The sequence below is a fragment of the Medicago sativa genome, chromosome 6, assembly GCF_051527215.1.
Source record: "Medicago sativa cultivar Bolivia chromosome 6, Bolivia_mono, whole genome shotgun sequence".
Lineage (NCBI taxonomy): Eukaryota > Viridiplantae > Streptophyta > Magnoliopsida > Fabales > Fabaceae > Medicago > Medicago sativa.
In genome coordinates, this window is record NC_140754.1 from 37,123,852 (window position 1) to 37,140,886 (window position 17,035).

Here is a 17,035-nt window from a genome sequence, read left to right on the forward strand (position 1 = left end):
GCCCTTTTCAGGTTCCCAACTTGTCACAGTTAGTGCTCCAGCACTCTCATAACCTTCCTCTTCACTTGCAATCTGAACGGATGGATTACCACTTCCATTGCCCTTTCTCTCCGGACAATCCTTCTTGAAGTGACCATAGTTGTGACAAATAAAACATTTGTACTTTGTTTTATTATCACCACCATTTGACCTAGACTTTGATCTGGAATTCTTGCCTTTCCCCTTTCCTCTGTTTTCGCTTCTCCCCCTTGAGACATTCAAGCCTTCTCCACTATCATCAACCTTCAACTCTTTGAACTTGGTTAACTCTTTAGTTCTCAAAGCTGCTTGAACTTCCTCCAAAGTGATAGTGCCTTCTTTGCCATAAAGCATTGTATCCTTGAAATTCTCAAAGGACTTAGGTAAAGCACGCAGTAGGTGTAAGGCTTTATCCTCGTCATCCAGATTTACATCTATGTTCGCCAAATCATCAATAATCTTATTGAATTCCGTCAGTTGCTCCATTATAGGTTTTGACTCCACCATTCGGTAAAAGTAGAGTTGTTGTTTCAGACATTGTCTATGTGCCAAGGATTTGGTCATGTACAATGAATCAAGTTTATTCCACATAGACACAGCAGTAGTTTCCCTTGCTACCTCTCTCAACACCTTATCACCAAGACACAGAATGATAGCACTGACCGCTTTATCATTCATCTCCGTCTTCTCTAAAGGTGTCAGATGCGCAGGCATATGTGCTTCTCCCTTCAATGCTTCAACAAACTTTTGTTGAATTAGAATTGCCCTCATCTTTACCTTCCACAACCCAAAGTCGTTACTACCGGTAAACTTTTCAATATCCCACTTCGAACCCATGATACCTGGTTATTGATTTGACCTTTGCCCCACGGTGGGCGCCAATTGTTGCGGATTCGATGTGAAAACCACACCAATAATAAACTTGATGTGTGGAGCAAATTAATACCAAGCAATCAATCGAAGTGGATGACAAAAATAAAACAAACAAAATAAAACAGCAAGAGAGGAGAGAGAGAGAGAGAGCACGAGAATCTGTTTACCCAGTTCGGTCTAATGATGACCTACTCTGAGGGAGAGAGCAGCTCTCCGTTCCACTATAATGATATGAGTTTCTTTACAAAGAGATGTCAGAGGGTTACAAGAATCAGTCTTCAAACCTAATTCTACCCAAAGTCCCAGCCTCTTCCCGTGACCAAGAGACTCAATCCTAATAGTGCTTTGTTCAAGGTGAATCAAAAACAAACCCAACCCTAGTGTTGTTGCCAAGAGAATTCTCTATAAACCCTAGTTTTTTATGTTGGCTTCTAAACTCTGTTTTCTACTCTACTTTCCATCTGATTCAAGGCTTATATTTATAGTAAAAGTAACCCTTAAAATATGGAACAAATCTGCACTGAAAATACGTTTTCTTTATTTCCTTCAGCGTACCATCGTGCCACGTTACGATTCCATCGTGGCACGATTTTTCCAGTGCTTGCCTCAGGATCTGAAACCACCAATCGTGGCACGTTGCTCTCCATCGTGGCACGTTGCTTCTGAAATTCTGAACCTGATTTTAAGTTAACTCTTACATTTGGGAAGCTGATGCAACTACTGAAACATGAATTCAGAAAAGTTGATGCAAGATGGAACTCAGAAAATTGATGAAGTTCCTGCATAACAACTTCAGAAATTTAATGAAATTGAAAAAGCTTCTGAAAAATACCTCAGAAAGCTAACAAAGCTAGAAGCCTTTATTGGAGAAGAATCCTTTAAATCTTCTACTACTAAAACAATTTCAAAATCTGAAGTGATGTTACAAACATCATGAGTGAACTCCAGTTTGATAAACAATAAATTGTTCTAGAATCTGATGAGGATGAGCTAGCTGGAAATCAAGCTGGTTTTGATCTGAATATAGAGGAATTCAGCTCAGACCACAATGCAAGTGTCTTTGAGGACTCTCAGATGAGAAATGATGGAATAATTCCTTCAACTCAAGTTCAGAATGTTCAAGGAAACATTCTTCATGAACAAAGCATTTCATCTGTTGATCATATGTCTGAAACATCTGGATATGTTAAAAGACAGTCAGATCAGAAAGTTGGAAAGACTAAGAAGAAGAGAAGGCTACTGATGATTAAACTGCTTCAGAAGGACATCCTTATTGATGCTTGGAGTTCTCCATCCAAATGAGAAAGTATTTCAAAGAAAGAGAAACATGCTCTCTTCATTGAATCTCAAAGTAAGGAACATCATCCTATAAGGTACACATTTATTTCCACTATAATAAATATGATGATTGAATGCATGTTTAATATATGCTTATATCAAATGTTTAAACTTAAATGCAATAATTGTTTCATACTTTGTTCACACTCATTTCATGATGGTATGATACTCATTTACAACTGCACAAGTCATAATTGATGTTTAAAATCATTACATGATGTCTTATGCTTTAAATGTGTTACATCAATTTGTGAATACTTATCTTTTCACATTTGAAATAAATGATTTTGATACATTTCTATCTGAATTATTAACATGAGTTGCAAACTAAATCATCATTAGTGTTAAATAATTGATAGGAAGATTTATGTTTAATCATAAAAGTTGAATCATGATTTAAAACATAAAAAATGTCTTAATTTGTCAAACTTCAGAATAATCTGAAATGTGAAGTCATTCTCTTGATTTCAATATGGTTTATGAAAATACCATTCTTCAAACATGATCTCAAATGAATCTTATGTTTGAATTGATCATTAGAAGATTTTTTCCTCATTTTGATATTGTGTGTGATCTTGTTATAATCTTCAAAAACTGCTCTAAGGTCTGCATAGTTTGCTCTTAAACTTATATTGACCCTGCTTTGAGCATAAAAGTCTGTTTTAAACACTGTTGAATAATTATCTTACTTTAATTGCAAATTGAAGACAAAGATAAAATTGTAAGCGTCAATATGTACTAGATTTCAAACATATGCAAAAGAATCTCATTTAACTCCAGTTAAAAGGATTTTTAGAAATCTAGTAGGTACTACTGATCTTGGCCTTTGGTATAGAAAAGGTTCTTGTTTTGATCTTGTAGTGATGCTGATTTGAGAGGAAGAATACAAGTGGCTCTTGTCAACTCTGAGGACAAGCAATTGATTGGATGGTCTTGCAGAAAGCAAAACACCATTGCTGAAGCTGAGTATGCATTTGCAGCTAGCTGTTGCTCTCAAATTTTATGGGTAAGAAATCAGTTGCAAAATTACTCACTAAGGTACACAAGTACTCCTATTTTTTTTGTGATAATGCAAGTGCAATTAATCTTTCTAAGAATCCTATTCAGCATTCTAGGTCTAAACATATTGAAATAAAGCATCATTTCATTAGAGACCATGATCAGGAAAAGAATATTGCATTAAGCTTTGTTGATACTGAAAATCAACTAGCTGACTTTTTCACAAAATCCCTTGTTGAGGATAGATTCAATTTTCTTAAAGAAAAATTGTTAATCGTGAAAAATCCTAATAAAGATTGATTACAGATCACTAAGGGCCTTAGACTAAACCCCTTGATGCCATCTGATGCAAATCAGATAGATCTATCTCAATCTAGACATTCATCAGAATGTTCCAGAGCTCAGAATGTTCCTGAGTTCAGAATGTTCATCAGGTCAGAATGTTCATGAAGGTCAGAATGTTCAAAACCTGAAATCTGGGTCAGAAATCTCATGTGTGAGATTTTGTGTTGATTTTCACCAAAAATATTTCTATAATCTTAAACATTTAATGCTTGGTTATAAGAAGTTACATTTAAGGTTTAACCACCATGTAAAACCTTAACTATCAAATCAACCAATCCCTTTTCACTTTTCAAAACGGCTACTTTCTTCTCTCTCCTGTCCATTCCAATTTTCCTCCTTCCCAATGTAACTGCTACTTTTTCTTTCCTTCTTTCTTTTCACGTTTGGTCTGTATAATCAGTAACAACTCTGATTATTTCACATCTACTTCAAATGCAAACTTCTTTCTTCTCATTTGCAAAAATTTCAAATCACTCTATTCTTCATTTTTTTCGAAGAAACATGGCCAGAACCAAAACCACTTCAAAGTTCTCTGATGATGAAACAAATCAAGTGGAACGTTCTCAATCACCACCACCAAACACCGCTGCTGGTCAATCCTCTGATCAACAACCTTTGGATGAAACTCCTTTGCACACTGTTCTTCCAGATGTGATTATCCTTACTTGTGATCCACCCAAATCTTCCCAATTAAAATCCTCTAAGAAACCCATCACCAAACCTAGACCCATTCCTACCAGGCGATCAACTAGGATGAAGAAATCCTCAAAGGAACCAAAGGTCTCTCATGTGAATCTAGTCTCTGATGAAGAGAAGAAGACAGATTCAAGTGATGATGAAAAGGTAGAAGATTCTGAAGAGGAAATTGAAGAAAATCCTGAAGAAGAAATGGAAATCCCTGAAGAGGAAGATGAAGAGAAAGTAGAAGAGGACTCTGAACAAACTCTCATTGAAATGGTTAAGGCTGCAAGAAAAACTTATAAGAAGGAAAAGAAAGTTGCTTCTCCTTCAAAGTAAAAACCTTCATCACAGCATGATGGTGAAAATGCTGCAAAAGTAGATGAAGAAGATGTAGAGGCTGATGAAGATGAAGCTTCTTCTAAAAAGCATGGCAAAGGAAAGGATTTTGCCAAGGTTGCTGCAGTTATAAGGGCTCAAAGAGCAGAGAAGATTGCTATCAGACCAATGAGCAGAACAAAATACTTTGAGTTTGGGAGTTTGGAATCAAAGGGGTGGAATCTGAAGGAGTTCACTGATCCACAAGGATGGACAAACTTTGTATCTTTGCAAGAACACACATATGAAGATCTGGTTAGAGAATTCTACACCAACTTGACTGTGAACCAGAAGAAGAATGAAAATGAGAACTTTCTCATCTCATCTGTCAAGGGTATTCAGATCACTGTAACTCAAGACTTTCTCTCTGAAGCCTTGAACATCCCAAATGAAGGTAATAAGCTGTTTTCTTGTTCATGGTACAATGATGTTAGAGTTAACCGTAATCAACTCATAGTCAAGTACACCAAAGAAAATCACACCTTTAACTCCACAAATCTAGAGGATGTCCCAAAAATCCTTCACAACATGGTTAGACATACCCTAGTACCCAAATGTGGATCTTTTGATGTTGTCTCTGATATGGATCTATGCATCATCTACCACCTCATGAACAAAACCAAGCTGAACCTTTGCTTCATCATCATTCAACATATGATTGATTCCTGTTTGGCCTACAAACAAACAGTTGTTGGGTTACCCTATGGAATGCACCTAACCCCCATCTTTCAGAAAGCACAAGTGCCTCTAGAGGGAGAAAAACGTAAGCTTGACTTCATGAAGTTCACATCAAAGACTTTAGGTCAACTTCGCATCACCACCTCAAACATGCCATCCTTCACAACTTCTGGAACTTCTGGGTCAGCCAAAAGGACTTCTAATAAGAATGTTCAGAAAACCAGAAAGAAGAGAAAGGTAGAGGAAATCAGAGATGAATCTCCTAAGAATGAAGAAATCAGACCTTCCTCTCCACCAGAATTGGAAATGTTCTCTGAAGTCTCCAAGCTTGCAAGGGAGATTGTTGAAGAAGGAAGCTCTCAGTTCAAAACTTTGCTTGAAGAATCACTAACTGAAGAGGATGCTCAGAAGGATAATGATGCATCTCTTCAAAGGAAAGTTGAGAATATTAAGCAAGCTACTGAGGCTCATGAAGGTATACCTCAGGTTACTGATGAAAACTCTGTTGATCCAAATCAAAGAGTTGAAGAAAATACTGAGAAAGAAACTCAGAATGTAGATGAAGATACTCAGGAAGTAGCTGAGATATTAGCTTCAAACATGTCAATTGAGGGAGATGTTCAAGTTGCACAAATGGAGTTCTCAACTGGGTTTGACCTCAACATTGAAAATGTCAATACTGACTTCAACAATGAAGTATTTCAAGATGGTCAGGAATCAACTGTGGCTCAGGAAGTTGTAATTCCTGAAGCTCAGAATGTTGAAGTCTCTGCAGCTCAGAATGTTGAAGTTTCTGCAGCTCAGAAGGTTGAAGTTTCTGCTGCTGAACCTGGAGTTCAGAATGTGCAAGTTGCTGAACCCATTCAAGTTGATGAAAATTGTCCCATTGTGGAAGTTGCTCCAACTGCTGAAGAAACACAAACAATTGATCAGAATGCTCAAGGTGCTGAGCTGAATCAACTCTTTGCTGATCAACACATTGATCAAAATGCTTCAAATGAGCCTGCTATGTCAACAGATCCAATGCCTTTGGCCTCTGGATCTTTACCATCTGAAGAAGTTCAACGTATGGCTCAGACAGCTCAGAATGTTAACCTCTCTTCTTCAACTATGGGGTCTGTTGCTGGTGCAAGCAACTTCTTGGTCTCTGATCTTCCCACTCCAAACACCATTCCCTCATACACTCCACCACCACCACCAATGAAAACCACCACTACAAGCAAGCTTCCTAACATAGCTGCTCTTTTTGAATCCCTCAATACCTTTGTGACTGCCAACAAAGAGAAGGCTGAAGCTTCTGGTGCTGCTCCACCTGCTCCTCCCTCTAAACCTTCAAGGGCTGAGAAACTAGCCTCTAGGGCACTCAGAGTCTCTACCAAGACTCACAAAATTGTCTATTCTTTGGCTGATTGGACTGTCAAAGTCCATGCTCCTGGTTTGGCCATTCCTGGACCAACCTTTGTTGACCAATCCATCTTTGATGAAGAACCATCCTCTGATTCTGGGGATTCTACTCCCTGAATCTGTCTGTGTTATCCTCCCTATCCTTTTTGCAGATGACTAAAGGGGGAGAAGCTTTAGGATTTAAGGTCTTAAGTTTTTCTTAGTTTTAGGCCCTAAGTAGGTCTAGTGATCAATAGTTATTGAAGTTTTTTAAACTTCATTTTTTGCTTGATCACATGCTATGAATTTCTTTTTTGTTTTGAACCATATATATCATGTAATGTACTTCATGCTTTATATCAATGAATGAATATTGATTTTGGTTCAATCCTGCATATGTTTATTTTATGCAATATATTATGAAATTGAGGGGGAGCTTTTTAAAGTTCTTAAAAACTCTGCATAATGGATTATAAAAATGAGGGGGAGCATTAAAATAAATTTTCAAGCTCTGTTATTCTTCATATATATAATCAAAATCCTTAATCCTAAATCATATGTTTATCATCTTCAAAAAGGGGGAGATTGTTGAGGCAAAATCCCTAATTAATTTTAAAGATAATAAACCAATATGATTAAAGAATTAATGGACTTTGATTATTTCCTTGGTATTTAACTTGTGCTCTTGAGTGTTTTACTAAGACAGGAACAAGGCTTAAATCATACCAAGAATCAAGTAATCAAAGGACATTTGATTTCAAGATCTAACACTGAGATCAGAAATTTAGATCAGAATGTTGCTCAGAGATCAGAATGTTCGCACAAGAGATCAGAAGGTTGCTTCTATACAAGCCCAGAATCTCAAGAACATAGATCAAGGTCATGCAAGGCACATGTGACATAAATAAATGTCAAGAGAAGTACTTCTGCATGGATCAAGCAATAAAGGCATCTATGATGATTAAAAGATTAATGGACTTTGATAGTTCTTGGTATTTGTGCATTCTTGAGTGATTAACCAAGACACAAACAAAGTTTAAATCATACCAAGATACAAGAAATCAAAGTACATTTGAATTCATGAACTAACTTTGAAGTTCAGAAAGTTAGTTCAGAATGTTGATCAGAAAGTTGATCAGAACGTTCTGATGATAGTCCAGAAGGTTGTTCATAAGCAAACCCAGATTCATCAAGAACGTGAAGAACATGCAAGCACACTTGACATGAATTAGAGGTCCAGAAAGGTACATCTGCATGGATCTATCAACAATAAAGGCATGAACAAAGATTTATGTCAAAAGGATCTTTAATGTTCATCCAAGACTATGAACATTAAAGTACTAGGATTATTCCAATGAGAATATCATCCTAGATGTTGCATTCACTGCACTTCAGTCGTGTCTCTACTATTAGGATTGATTACATCAAACGTACTCTTACAAATCATCCTAAAGTAAGCACAAATGAAACATTCTGATGATCTGAATGTTCACTTCTGCACATGCTTCCAGCCATGAACAGTGTAGTTGGTAAAAAGAAGAAAAAGGTAACAAAAGGAGATCTTGCATCAGAGATAACTTGTACTCTGAACAAAATCAAGCAAATCTCCTAGAAGCATGGGCCTGAAGTTGCAGACCCACTATCCTCTCTTTCCTGCACAAAGTCCAAGACAGATTTGGTTCACTTTATCCTACTTTTCCAGCAACTTTTGAAGCATATGGAGAAGCTACTTTTTGGAGGATAAAACTCAAACAAATCTCACATCACGTGTTGGGCAAGCCCATAAATTCATCCAACATTCATCCATGATGAACCCAGATGAAGAACATCATGAATTTCCAACATTCTGATGAAGAACACAACAACATTCTGATGTTCATCCTGGGAACGCAACAACATTCTGATGGTCAGAATGTTCACCCAGATTTTCAAGTAAAAGCTTGTGGGGCCCAGGACACATGACATAACACCATTGGACACCATACAACGGCTATTTGAGCCCAAAGACTCTATAAATACAGATCTAAGGCTCAGCAAAACCTGCACCAATGCAAAGCATACAAGAAAACATCTCAAATATGTTTGAAGCTTTAGCATTCGAATTGGTCATCACTGAAGGCTCCTTCTACCTTCTTTGTAGTGTAAACCAATTCTTCCTTATCTTGTTACAGATAAGTTCTCCCTCCTTTCTTCTCTGAATTGATCATCACTGAAGGGTCTTTTTACCTTCTTTGTAGTGTAAATCAATTCTCTTTGTTATCTCTTGTAAAGATAACTTCTTCTTCTCCCTCCTCTGTTTGTTTCTCAAACATTCAAACTCCAAACATCTTGTAAACTCTCATCTAGCTTTAGGGGTACTAAAGTGTTAGTTTGAGCTGAAGATGTAAAAGCCTAAATGGGTAACTTAGCAAGAAGAAAAGAAAGTCTCATCTAGCTTTAGGGGTACTAAAGTGTTAGTTTGAGCAAAAGGTGCAAAAGTCTAAGTGGGTAACTTAGCAAGAAGGTGCAAGCCTGCTGAGGCTTAGAGAATACAAAGTGCATGTCAAAACCTGCAAATCAAAGTGCATGTCACATCTGAATGATCTCTGAAGAAGAAGATGCAAAGATGGCAACCAGAGATGATTCTGAAGAAAAAGGAGAAGTCAACACATGAGTAAAGACAAACACAAGAAGTGAAGAGGTAAGAAATTCTAATCCTTATCTTTTATATAAAGTCAGCGTTTAAACATTCGTGTCCAAATCCCTTAAACGATAACAGAGTCGATCGGATAACTTAATCGACCGTGTCCAGCCTGATTAAGTATCCGAAAGCATTAAAATCTTGATTAAAAGTAATTATCAAAGGTTTACAAACTTGTCAAGAGTGATATAACATAAGATAGATTGTTATTCTATTTCTAGATTCAAGAGTTTGTGTCCAAATCATCTTGAATCTCTTTGAAAGCATTAAAAGCAAGAATAACAACAATATTGAATCATTAAGCTAGAACCATATATATTAAAAGATCAAAAGATTACATAATAGCTTGGTTGTTACCTCAATACTACAAAGAAGGTGATAGCTACACATAGACATGTAAACTAATGCAAGGAATGAAGGAAAGATGAAGATTCCATGCCAAGATCCTTGATGTCTCAATGAATCTAGGGTTGAATCTACTCCTTAATCACTTGCTTTGTGTTTCTCTCTTGGAAATAGCTCTGACCTCTCTCTTAGAATGTATGAAAATATTAATGGAATAGTGAATGACCTAAAAGAGAGGTAAAAATGCTATTTAAAGGGCCTGTGTTTTTGTACCTACGCTAATAGCACAGATTACGCTAATAGCGTGGTATGTCGGCCTATAATCTGGCCAATGGGCTTGTGCCACGTTGGCCTTGCCCTGCTTCTACGCTCCAGCTACGCTAATGGCGTGGTTCCCTGGAGCATTTACGCTAACAGCGTATATTACGCTAATAGCGTAGTTCTTCATAACTGGCTTCTGCTTCTACGCTCCAGGTACGCTATTAGCGTACCTCTCTGGACAAAATACGCTAATAGCGTAGCTCACGCTAATAGCGTGTATCTTCCCATCAGCCCAGAATCACGCCCCAGGTACGCTATTGGCGTATCTCTCTGATCTTGAGCATTTCTTCATCACGCTAATATCGTAAGACACGCTAATGGCGTAGGAACTTGAACTTTGACGCTTCTTCCTCCTTGCTTGTATTTTCCTGCACCAAAAGGGTAGAATAAGGCTCAAAAGCATATATGACATATTTACATAATATTTGGAGTTTTCCATGGAGAATCTTGCAAAACAAGTCACTAAAATGCCTAAACTCCTATATGAAATATATCACTTTTAAACACTTATCAGGTACCATACATAGCTTTAAAAAGTACAAAGTACATATAACAAACAGGTGATAAACCGACCCTACAAGTTAATTATAAAAAGCACAAGAAATACCACCAGAGTACACACACACACACACACACACACACACACACATATGGGGAGTTAGTCACTTTCGTCCCTGAATGCAGAGAAATTGCAAAACAGTCCTGAATGTAGACTTTGTAGGTCAATTTCAAGGACTAAACTGACTAACGGAGTCTACAGGAACTAAATTGATTAACAGATTCTATATTTAGGGACTAAATTGACTAACAGGGTCTACATTCAGGGACTATTTTACAATTTATCTGCATTCAGGGACTAAAGTGGCGACTCATTTTCTATTCAGGGACTAAAGTGACTAATTCCGCATATATATATATATATATATATATATATATATATATATATATATATATATATATATATATATATATATATATATATAGGGCTGCTAACTTACACCCACCTAAAAACACCAAGGTGCAAGTTAGCAAGCTACACCCATTTATAATTTACTAAAACACTCTTTTGTTTATATTCTAATTAATTTAAATAGTAGGGCAATTTTGTAACTGGCTTAAAAAATATCCTTAAAAAAAAAAAGAAACAAAAAAGACAATGACATGCTTAATGTACAAAACATGTAATAAAGATAAACTTTTAAGGAAACAATATTTGGAATGATGAAAGTGGGTGTAAATTAGTGAATGTTGCTAACTTGCACCTTAGTGTTAATAGCGTACCTCTCTGGACAAAATACGCTAATAGCGTAGCTCACGCTAATAGCGTGTATCTTCCCATCAGCCCAGAATCACGCCCCAGGTACGCTATTGGCGTATCTCTCTGACCTTGAGAATTTCTTCATCACGCTAATAGCGTAAGACACGCTAATGGCGTAGGAACTTGAACTTTGACGCTTCTTCCTCCTTGCTTGTATTTTCCTGCACCAAAAGGGTAGAATAAGGCTCAAAAGCATATATGACATATTTACATAATATTTGGAGTTTTCCATGGAGAATCTTGCAAAACAAGTCACTAAAATGCCTAAACTCCTATATGAAATATATCACTTTTAAACACTTATCAGGTACCATACATAGCTTTAAAAAGTACAAAGTACATATAACAAACAGGTGATAAACCGACCCTACAAGTTAATTATAAAAAGCACAAGAAATACCACCAGAGTACACACACACACACACACACACACACACACACACACACATATGGGGAGTTAGTCACTTTCGTCCCTGAATGCAGAGAAATTGCAAAACAGTCCTAAATGTAGACTTTGTTGGTCAATTTCAAGGACTAAACTGACTAACGGAGTCTACAGGAACTAAATTGATTAACAGATTCTATATTCAGGGACTAAATTGACTAACAGGGTCTACATTCAAGGACTATTTTACAATTTATCTGCATTCAGGGACTAAAGTGGCGACTCATTTTCTATTCAGGGACTAAAGTGACTAATTCCCCGTATATATATATATATATATATATATATATATATATATATATATATATATATATATATATAGGGCTGCTAACTTACACCCACCTAAAAACACCAAGGTGCAAGTTAGCAAGCTACACCCATTTATAATTTACTAAAACACTCTTTTGTTTATATTCTAATTAATTTAAATAGTAGGGCAATTTTGTAACTGGCTTAAAAAATATCCTTAAAAAAAAAAAGAAACAAAAAAGACAATGACATGCTTAATGTACAAAACATGTAATAAAGATAAACTTTTAAGGAAACAATATTTGGAATGATGAAAGTGGGTGTAAATTAGTGAATGTTGCTAACTTGCACCTTAGTGTTATTACGTGGGTGTAAGTTAGCAGCCCCACATATATATATATATATATATATATATATATATATATAGATATATATATATATATATATATATATATATATATATATACATATACATATATATATATATATACATATATATATATATATACATATATATATATATATACATATATATATATATATATATATATATATATATATATATATAGACACACACACAATCTCTTTGCAATTTATATGGATTTAAAAAATACGCATAAAAAACTAAATGATACGCATTGAATTAAAATTTTGATGTCTAACCGCTATTGTTGGAAAAATAATAATTTATTGTGCGAGTAAATCTATATATTATCTTTTCTTGAATTAAAAACAGTTTGATTAATTTAGCATAGACCATTCAAACACTGCATGTTTGTTTATAAAGAGAAGCAAATGGACCACAGTGCAATCCATTCATGTCATAATTAATTATCACTAATCACTAATGTTAATTAAACATAAGATGGCTAAGTCCTTTTTGTGTTATTCATGGTTTATGTTAATTTTCCTTTTGGTGTTATTCATGGAAACGGCTGTGACTTCAAATGAAACATCGATTGGAGTGATCAAGTTAAGAGTTGGGGTCCCTAAGCAACAAGGTTTCGACCAATTTGTGAGAATAGACTGGGACTCTCGTGAAAACAAGTACAATGTTTCTGGATATTGTATGGATGTTTTCAACGCCGTTGTAAACAATTTAACTTTTGAGGTTTCTTTACAAATGGAACCTCATGTTATTAATGGATCAGAATCCTCTGGAACATACAACTCACTTGTTAAAGAGATCCCAACAAAGGTTAGCAGGAGTAATTAACTTTCTGTTTTTCATAATATGTACAAATTAGGGGTGAGAATAGGCCAGACTTTCTGTAGGGGTCTATGGTCCGACCTACTTATTTGTTAAACAGATCCCAACAAAGGTGAATTCCATTTTAGATTAACTCTACTTTTTCTATACTAATTACAGTATGATGTTGTGGTGGGCGACATAACAATCACGGCGCATCGTGCACAATTTGTGGATTTCACACTGCCATATACAGAAATGGGGGTTAGAATGTTGGTTCCAATTGTACTCGGGAGGCACCAAACCATGTGGATTTTTTTGAAACCATTTAGCTGGGATCTTTGGTTGAGCACACTCATAATCTCCATGCTTATAGGGGTTGTTATACTCGTTATGGAAAGAAACGTGCATACCCTTCCTCATCAAGACCAAAGATCGCCATATCGACAACAACTAACAGCAATAACCATTTTATGGTTTCCGATATCACAAGCCGTTCTTCCTGAAAGTAAGTATTTATAACGAGTCTTCCTCATTCTTTCAAACACTACATGAAAGTTGCTATTTAGCTTCAAAATTTTTAGCTTCAGACCATTTCTGATGCTAATATCGGCTGTTAGTGTTCATTTAGCATCCACAAATTCTGATGCAAATGCATTATTTTCAATTAATTTTTTATATCAAATTTAGCTTCAGCCAGATAGACACTATTTGTTGACGCTATATTATTGAATTTTATTATTTAAACAACACCCACAAAATCTGATGCTAAATTTGTTATTTTACACTTTATATGTCGTCACTTTTTTCGATGCTAGTCTGATGCTAAAAGTTGTTAGCGTCCATTACTACTTGTGTAGTGGACCCCTCATAAATAAATTATGTCTACTTTTGATGATTTGTTGGTTTTAAATCAAATTAATTTTGGATTTTTAGGACAGGTGGTTGCCAAGAACTGCTCAAGATTTGTATTGATGGTTTGGCTTCTATTGGCGTTTGTCCTCATGCAAAGTTACACAGCAAACTTGACGTCTATATTGACCGTAGATCAGATGCAACCTAGATTTCTCACTTTGAATGATCTAAGGAAATGGGGTTATTATGTTGGATATCAAACTGGTTCTTTCGTTTATGATATTTTGGTACACCAATTGAAGTTTGATCCATCCAAGTTGAAAGGATATAATAACATATATAGCTACCACGACGCTTTAAAGCTTGGAAGCCAAGGTGGTGGTGTCATAGCTATTTTCGACGAAGTGCCTTACCTTAATGCCTACCTTCAAAAGTTTGGATCCAATTACATCATAGCTGGTCCTACCTATCGATCTGAAGGATTTGGTTTTGTAAGTACTTTCTAAATATGGATCCTTGTAGCAGCATAGTTCATCGTTTGACTGAATTTGCTAAACAGTTGCAAATGATAGGCCATTATACGGTGTACAATTAGACAAGTCTTTTACCAAGTATAAGCTTGTTTCACCGTTCAATCAATAAGTCTTACTATTGGATTGAATGTGATATGATATGACTTATTGAGCTATTGGTAAAAAAACAAACTTGTATATGGTGCAAGACGACATATTTACTTTTGCACATTAGACAAAACTGACTGATAGATCTCTCACTTTGTAAATCAAAATACTAAGTTTGAATTATTATGTGATTTTTATGTACTATTGTTTACACCTAAAATATTCTAAGTTGTTTGCCAAAAACACGACAAGCAGTCAAATTATGTTTAGCGGATCCCCAAGTAATGGAGTTTTGTCAAACTATATGGTCTGTAAGCAGTCAAATTATGTTTTGCCACGCATTGAGAGATGTAGTACTATGCTGATGTCTTGTTGCTCTTGCTTCCGGACTTTGAACCACATAGAAGATTTCTAACAGTCAAGTCCTAGCACATTTGATATTTACATCACATGAGCTAGTTTTTTAGGTCATCTGACCACATTCCTTAAAATAGATTAGTGTCCAGTCGATTGCAATGCTAGTGTTGTGAATTCGTTGAAAAATCACACCAATAATACTTTGATGTGTGGAGCAAAGTAATCAAGCAACCAAGACAAGTGGGTGAAAGTTATAAACACAACCAATAGTAGAAAACAAAGAGAGAACACATGAAATTTGTTTACCCAGTTCGGTCCAATACTGATCTAGTATGAGGGAGAGAGCAGTCATCCGTTCCACTACAATGATGAGTAACTTTACAAAAGAGATGTCAAAGGGTTATAAGAATAAGTCTCCCGCCTAATTCTACCTAAAGTCTCAATATCTTCCCGTGACCAAGAGACTCAATCCTAATAGTGTTTCCCAAGGTGAATCAATCTCAACCCTAGTGTTTGTTGCCAAGAGAAAACTCTATACAAACCCTAGTTTTCTTGTTGACTTCTAAACCCTTGTTTACAGACTGTCTACCTCAAGGTTTACATCTAATACAAGGTCTATATTTATAGTAAAAGTATTTTTCATAAAATTGGAACAAATCTAAACCCAAAAATACGTTTTTGTTATATTTTCTGCTGGCAAATTCGGGCTCTGAATTCCTCCGTTCGGCCACCGTATTTTAGCGTAAAGAAAAGGCTGTAAACACATAGCCAAATTCGGTCCCCGGATAGCACTATTCGGGTCCCGATTTTGGCGGTTTCCAAAAACTTCAATTTTGAGCCACTTTCACAACAACTAGTTAGCAAAGACAGTAAAGATAAAGTCAACGTTTTCACGGGCAATGAACTAATTATTCCCACAAAACTTGTCCATTTAAGGACTTGAGCTGAGAACTGAAGGACATTTTTCTTTTCGATTAGCTAATCCAAAATAGTAAATAAGGATTAATAAAGCAAAGAAGAGAAATAGAGATGCCAAGATATGTTTCATGTTGAATTTTATGTCCACGGTCCACCTTTATAATAGTAGTAGGTGGATATCTTAGTCCAAATGAAAAGATGCTAACTTGGACCTTAACGTTTTTTATCGGTCTAAGTTAGCAAACCTCATATAAATTGTTATTTATGCTTTATTAATTATTAATTTTTCAGGCATTCCCTTATAAATCCAATCTTACTGAGCACTTTTCAAGAGCCATCTTGAATGTGACTGAAAATTATGATATAATGCATAAGATTGAGGAAAAATATTTTGGGAGAATCGAAGATGTACAAAAGCAGTCTACGCAATTGTCTTCAGCATCACCAAGTCTTACCTTTCACAGCTTCGCAGGGCTGTTCATGATTACTGGCATTTCAACCTTTTTGGCGTTAATTGTCTCTGAAACTCTTATTTTGCAAAAGTCCATTTTAAAGATTAAAGAATACACCGAGAGATACTTGTTACGCTCCACACCTTCTACAGAAACACGTGTTCATCCAAATGATCTTCAGGCAACGCAGGAAACAAATTGAGTCGATCAACCAAGCCTTCTTGCCGAGAGATATTATATAGGTGTAATGTTTTTATTTTTTTTAATTGCAAACGTTTGTAATTAGAGAGTATTATATATATGCAGAGAAGAATAATGTTATATATGTTTGTAATTAGAGGGTATTATATATATGCAAAGCAGAATAATCCTATAACACTCTTTGATATTCGTTACTTTTTAACTTAGTTTTTTTTTTTAAGGTTACCCATTTTGGTTGTAGAAAAATTACTACCTGTTAGGACTCTTCGAGTCCGCCATATTCATTTGTTGGAATTAAATAACATTCATGTCACGCTTAGTTATCTTAAGTAGACTATCTAAGTTATAAGGTCGTTGGGACGTTCTAACCTTATCAGTTCGTCTAGTTGCATCTG

The 17,035-nt window shown here is 35.7% G+C and overlaps 2 protein-coding genes across 2 annotated transcripts; both read left to right on the forward strand.

The window, feature by feature from the left end:
* The first annotated feature begins 4,074 nt into the window (after positions 1-4,074).
* Positions 4,075-6,828, forward strand: LOC146914905 (uncharacterized). Its single transcript, XM_085721170.1, has 2 exons — positions 4,075-4,416; positions 4,606-6,828. Exons 1-2 carry the CDS (start codon positions 4,075-4,077, stop codon positions 6,826-6,828), a joined length of 2,565 nt encoding a protein of 854 aa, XP_085577296.1.
* Positions 6,829-12,973: 6,145 nt separating this feature from the next.
* On the forward strand, positions 12,974-16,641 carry LOC146914906 (glutamate receptor 2.8-like). Its single transcript, XM_085721172.1, has 4 exons — positions 12,974-13,246; positions 13,418-13,745; positions 14,174-14,583; positions 16,279-16,641. The coding sequence occupies exons 1-4, from the start codon at positions 12,974-12,976 to the stop codon at positions 16,639-16,641; spliced, it is 1,374 nt and encodes a 457-aa protein (XP_085577298.1).
* Positions 16,642-17,035: the final 394 nt, after the last annotated feature.